The 6,661-nt window shown below is 40.7% G+C and overlaps 1 protein-coding gene across 1 annotated transcript in view; it reads left to right on the top strand.

Annotated features, from left to right (window-relative positions):
• The window catches only part of loxl2a (lysyl oxidase-like 2a), a 43,249-nt gene that overhangs the window by 21,651 nt on the left and 14,937 nt on the right, over window positions 1-6,661 (top strand). The window contains exons 4-6 of the mRNA XM_024262854.2: window positions 3,282-3,490; window positions 5,826-6,042; window positions 6,385-6,568. Coding sequence (XP_024118622.1) covers window positions 3,282-3,490; window positions 5,826-6,042; window positions 6,385-6,568 — 610 coding nt within the window. The remainder of the gene's footprint in view (window positions 1-3,281; window positions 3,491-5,825; window positions 6,043-6,384; window positions 6,569-6,661) is intronic.

Raw genomic sequence — 6,661 nt, 5'->3', positions numbered from 1 at the left:
CAGTGTTTTCAGCTATCAACCTCAGCGTTTTCAGCTATCATTTTCAGCGTTCTCAGCTATCAACTTCAGTGTTTTCAGCTATCATTTTCACCGTTTTCAGCTATCAAATTTAGCTTTTTCAGCTATTAGCTTCAGTGATTTCAGCTATCAGCTTCAGCATTTTCAGCCATCAACTTCAGTGTGTTCAGCTATTATCTTCAGATATTTCAGCTATCAGCTTCAGCATTTTCAGCCATCAACTTCAGCGTTTTCAGCTATTATCTTCAGATATTTCAGCCATCAACTTCAGCATTTTCAGCTATCATCTTCAGCGTTTTCAGCTATCATCTTCAGCGTTTTCAGCTGTCAACTTCAGTGTTTTCAGCTATCATCTTCAGTGTTTTCAGCTATCAACCTCAGCGTTTTCAGCTATCATTTTCAGCGTTCTCAGCTATCAACTTCAGTGTTTTCAGCTATAATTTTCACCGTTTTCAGCCATCAACTTCAGCATTTTCAGCTTTTAGCTACAGTGATTTCAGCTATCATCTTCAGCGTTTTCAGCTATTAGCTTCAGCGTTTTCAGCTATCAACTTTAGTGTTTTCAGGTATCATTTTCAGCGTTTTCAGCTATCAACTACAGTGTTTTCAGCTATCAGCCTCAGCGTTTTCAGCCATCAACTTTAGTATTTTCAGCTATAAACTTCAGCATTTTCAGCTTTTAGCTACAGTGATTTCAGCTATCATCTTCAGCGTTTTCAGCTATTAGCTTCTGCGTTTTTAGCTATTAGCTTCTGCGTTTTTAGCTATCAATTTCCGCATCTTCAGCTATCAGCTTTAGAATTTTCATTGGATAATAATTAAGCTAAAAAGTTACGATTTTATGTTTTTAAAATGTAGTTTTAGAGTGTTCAACAAATGTTTATCCTGTTTAGCCCGTGACCTAAGGAACGTTTTGGATTTTGGCCCCTTGTGTGATTGAGTTTGACACCCCTGCCTTAAAGCATTTGAGCAAAAACAGCCTTTCTCATTTGACTGAGTTATAGCCGCTCCTTGATCTGATGCTGAGAGCTGCTGGGCCACAGAACCTTCTGGAAAACCTTCAGAAACTTTCCCCTCAGAGACCTGTCAGCACCTCCTCTGTCTCCAAACTGGGTCTCAGACATCTGTTTTGATAAAGGATTTCCTCATTTGCTGGATTTATTTCTTTGTCTGCCTTTGCCTGATGTTCGCTGTGATTCTAGCGGCCTTGTGAACCTGCACCACGTAAAACATGGATGATGGAGAGTTTATTCCCTCCTTTGAACTTTCCCTGAAATGGAAGAGGCTTGTTTGAAAGTCTCCAAACAGAGAATTGGTCTTAAATCTTTCTGCTCTCTACAAAAGCAGAAATTGTTGGTGGATGCTGGAGTTACAGCGCTTGTCTGGTGGCGTTATTGAGTAACCTAAATATTTGATCTTTGATATGACCATCAAATGTTTCTCTATGCATCATTTTCTACCAGATATGCACAAGTTACAACTTCAAAAACTCACGGCCATCACTTTTTGATCCATTTTCAAATCATTCCTAGTGGACTTTTAATCATGATCAGGCTGTTTTAGCCCAAATAAAGAAACGTTTTCTAGGACATAGTTTCTGCAGAACCTAATTTTTTGTCATGATAAATATATACATTATTAGAAGTTATTCAGTTATAAACTGGCCAATCAGATGCCTCAACAAAAGCATGTGGTGCCCTCTGGCCCCACCTCAAACGTTTGAAACGTTTCATTGACAGATTCTCCTGAGCTGCTTTCAGGTGAAGGGGTGTGGCCTTCCCAAGAGCTCATTCTAAAAAAAAAATGAAAATGAAAAATCTTGTTATATTTCATCGTCAATTTTTTTTTTTTTTTTTTACATGAAGTGAACTTTTTGATACGTGTGTTGCCATGGTAACAGCTACTGAAGCGGTCTCTGCTGCAGCTGGTGTATGAGGACGAACCAGTGGAGGAAAGTGGTATAAATGTTAAGGCGTGATCTCAAAGTTCCCCTCTTACCGCTTGTTTTTGTCTAGATGATGAAGCTAATGTTTGTTTCAAAGAAGTGGTTTCCTAAATCACTATATCCCCCACTAACTGTGATCATCAAATGTGGATCAACAATTTAAACTCCTAATGAGTCCATTTTTCTTTTTGTGTTTTCCTGATGGTTTTTTAATGTCAGCTCTGAACTGTTTACACTTGAACTGATTGCATCTCCGTGAAAACTGCTGGTGTTTGAGGGATTATTATGGTCTGTTTGCTCCCTGGTTACATAAGCAGAGTGTGTGGGGAGAATTTCCTTAGTGACATGGAGTAAAGTCGCAGGTTTGAATCCCTAGAGTGAATTTGAGAGAAAAGTTTCATAACAGGTCTCATGATTCACTCATGAGGTCTGCTGATGTCGAATAAAACCACAAAGAAATCATCAAAAAGGCACTCAATGATTTCTAAAGGTTGTTGACTTTTTTCTGATTTAAAATATATAAAGATTTTAACTTTATATATCAATCATTGAGTTTGACATCCCTGGCTTAGACCAATCAGTTTACACCAAACATCTTACACCAATCAACAGGCTCCAATCAGCTGACTCAAAACAACTGTTTATAATTAACTACATCCAATCATTTTGCTCCAATAAGCTGTTATCAGTTTGGACAGAAACAGAAGAGACAGAGTGCAGACAACAAACAAAAAAAACAAACAAAAAACATTACATGACCCAAAGGTCGTGACAAATAAGATGTAGTATGAATAAAAATGATATTTTTCTAGTTGTTTGATTAATCATAAAGGTGCTTTATCAGTCTCCAAGACCTGTGAAACATTACAGGCAAATTCAATGAACTGGTTAAATTCAGACAAGCTGTGAAGAAGTTAGCAGCATTTCTGCTTCCCCATAACTCTGCAGAGTAACCTGGACTACAGGTGAATGAGATCTGGTTTATAAACTCATGTAATCATTCTGGTAACAGTTCAGATTTCTGTCAGTTCTCCTCAGAGAGACACAGCTGCCTGAATGGCTTCTTTGTTAAAATACTACAACAGAAGCTTCATAAAAGGAATGTGTATAAAATAAAATACCAACATATCAGTCAGAAATTTGCTTTTGACCAATTTACATGGTCATTTATTGATTCGAGTGTATTTTTTGGAGGCTCCAGGGATCTGAATTATCCATAGACCAACACCAAAGAATCACAAAATCTAAATGAAAAAACTGTTTCTCCTGCTGGTTTATTCCTTTCATATTCAGACAGCACGACTGTTGTCCTCGACAGGGTTTGACTGTTCAGGTGGAGGACGTGAGGATCAGAGCGACGTACTCGCACAGGAAGCGTGTTCCCATCACTGAGGGCTTTGTGGAGGTGAAAGACGGAGGCAAGTGGAGGCAGATCTGCAACGAGGGCTGGACGGAGATGAACAGCAGGGTCATCTGCGGCATGTACGGTTTCCCTGGAGAGAAGCGCTTCAACGTCCGACCCTACAAGTAAGTCAGGAAGACGAGGAGGCTGACGGCAGGGCCTTCACACAACTAAAGCGTTCTTTGAGTTAAACTAAAAACAAGTTTTATAGTTGGTTTGTTTCGGCACATTTTTTAGTGGAGAGTTGGTAGTTATTTTTTTCTCTTGAAACTCATACTTTCATGAAAAAACAAACATAGAAGAGGCATCATTTGAGGTCCACCACATAAAGCTAAATGATAGAAATATGGTCATAATGTTGGGAGGAATGTCCCGTGTTTTTTTATAGCTTCAGGGAACGCTCAGTCCAAACAAACCCATGTTAAAACAGATTGCACAAGCGAGTTTGTTTACTCGGGTCAACACTCTTCCCTTCGCCTGAGCTCCAGCAGACTTCAGCTGTACATTCCTGACGGGAGGCCAAACGCCGCTGAAGGAATGATGGGCCTGGACGGGAAAGGCTGACTGCCCTCCTGTGTGAAACAAACGCTCCTTTGGAGCTGTGTCTAATGCATCTTCTTCTGCAGAAACGGGACCTGGAGATCAGAAATGAATGCATAAAAGTGAGCTCACATCCTGTCAGAATGATCTCAACAGATGTCTGACGCTTCGGGTATAAAGAGGCAAAACCAAGAAGAGTCAAGAGGGTTTGGAAGAACTTTAAAGGAGGTTGTTTGCTGCAGAAACGTCTTATCTGGGGAGGCAGAGAATTCCTGAAATAGGATAAAATTAGACCTGTCTTAAATGAAGAATAAACCGGTTTTAACTCATTATGTCTGTTCAGTCTAGATCAGGGGTGTCAAACTCAATCACACAAGGGGCCAAAATCCAAAACACATCTTAGGTCATGGGACAGGATAAACATTTATTGAACACTCTAAAACTACATTTTTAAGACTTTAAAACAGTAACTTTTTGAACATAATTATGAACCAGATATATATAATTACCTGTGGTAACGCTAGTGTGAATGATGTAAACTGAATTTGCTCGCTGCAGATGCTAGTGATGATAGTTGAAGATGCTGAAATTGATAGCTGAAATTACTGAAGCTGATAGTTTAGGCTGCTGCCCTCACGACCCGGTCCATGATGAGTGGAAGAAGATGGATGGATGGATGGATGGATGGATGGATGGATGGATGGACATCATATTTTGGAAGTAAATTGTCAAAAAAATGTGCCGTTTGGTTTTCTTCTTTAACACGAAGACAGTGAAAGTCATCACTTTACCTTTTAGTTTTACATTGTTCTATGTTTAAACGTAGGGCATCTGCACCGAATTAACCTTTTTTCTTAAAATGTATTTAAATCAGGATTTAAAAGTCTTCAATTGAAGTAATTTAAATATCCACTCCGATGAACAATGTTTTTTTAAAGCATTATTCTTGTGATGGAGGACATATATAAAGAAAAATCAAACTTAAAATCTCATCTTTGAGAGACATTTCTCTATTCAAATCATTAATCAGGATCAGATGATGAATGCAGTTTGTAGTGGCCTGTAACTCTAATATCGCTCTCAGGTTTCTGTTGCACGGCTGATGTTAGGTTGGGGTTGTGAGGGGCTGTAAGCTAGAGGGTAAACAGGGGCTGGGCTTACCCCGTGTCAACAGTCCCACCCATAACTCAGAGAGGACTTTCTAATGAACTCCTGCAGAAACTATGTCCTAAAAAAGGACACTTTCTTTTTAAATTTTGGCTAAAAACAGCATTACTATAATTAAAAGAACACTTTGAAATCAGATCAAAAGATGATCTGAGTGAGACTTTAATCTGTAAACGCCTCTTTTTTATTTCCAACAAAAGTTTAGGAAAAAGCGGAACTCTTATTTAGTTCTCGGGATGTGGTCTGGCATAATTTAATCTTAGTTTCATATAAAACCCGGCTGCGTGTGGGCCGTCTGTCGGCGTTTCCTAACTGAGATTACAGCGTGTTTGGACCCGTGTTTGGACCCGTGTTTGGACTCGTGTCCCTCTTCTGCGGTCCGCCTTTCTTAGGAAAAGGAGGTAAAAACGGTCAGACTGTTTCCATCTAAACACAAACATCAAACTTGGCAGCATCTTCGGTCCAAACTTAGAGTCACTTCACAATCCACAGACCACACAATGTTCCTGCTTCCAAACCAGAGGCTGAAGTCTCAGCTGGTGATGGTGTCGTTTGGGTTCTGGTTCTTCGGACCCGCTCTCAGGTTTAATGAACTGGAGGTTGAGGTTTAAAAATGTACCAACAACACTTTGTTCTGCAGAAAAAGATAAACCCTGTTTAGTTCTTAAAAACTCCAACATTTCATTCAAAGCTCTTGAGTTGACAGAAACTTTGAGAAGCTCCGCCCACCGCTGCTCTGTTGTTCCTCCTCAGGCTGCTAGCCCAGCGCCGCAAGAAAAACTACTGGGGCTTCGGGGTGAACTGCACGGGCAACGAGGCCGACCTCTCCGATTGTAAACTGGGCCGAGAAATCAAGCTGAAGGGCAACGGCACCTGTGGGCGGGGCATGCCGGCGGTGATCAGCTGTGTGCCAGGACGAGCCTTCGCCCCGAGCGTCAGCATCGGCTTCAGGAAGGCCTACAGGGTGGAGGTCAGTCTGGAGATGATATTCTGTCTGTGAGGAAGAAGATTGAAATGTTTAAATATTTGTTTTGGAAGAAGTCAGTGAGTAATCTGCACATTTCTAGAAAGGTTTCTGTAAGAAAGCACATTTTAAGGTCTTGTTAAACAGAATTTTTACGTTTTAAACCAAAAAATCTATTCTTAAATGTTTTATCTAAGTATGACATGAATTCATATTTCATACTTTTATGCTTATGGGATCAAAAAAGTTCTACATTTTCAGAAGAATCCATTTCTTTACAGACATGTGGGATGCTGGGTTGCTTATGAAAGCTTGTGAAGGATGTTCAGTGTGTGGCCTTTTCTGCAGCAACCTTTGGTGCGTCTGAGGGGTGGAGCCATGATCGGCGAGGGGCGGGTGGAGGTGCTGAGGAACGGGGAATGGGGAACCATTTGCGATGACAACTGGAACATCCGAGCCGCCACCGTCGTGTGTCGAGAGCTGGGTTTCGGCAGCGCCAAGGAGGCTCTCAGTGGCGCTAAAATGGGACAAGGTACCCGAGACTCACTGTAACCAATGTGTCCCAATAGCTTAGCTTAAGCACAATGCTTCTGTAGGCTAGATCAGAAGACCAAATCCGACTCTA

The sequence above is a fragment of the Oryzias melastigma genome, linkage group LG5, assembly GCF_002922805.2.
Source record: "Oryzias melastigma strain HK-1 linkage group LG5, ASM292280v2, whole genome shotgun sequence".
NCBI classification, from domain to species: Eukaryota; Metazoa; Chordata; class Actinopteri; order Beloniformes; family Adrianichthyidae; genus Oryzias; species Oryzias melastigma.
The sequence above is the reverse complement of the archived record's forward strand: the minus strand, read 5'-3'. Positions and strand labels throughout refer to the sequence as shown.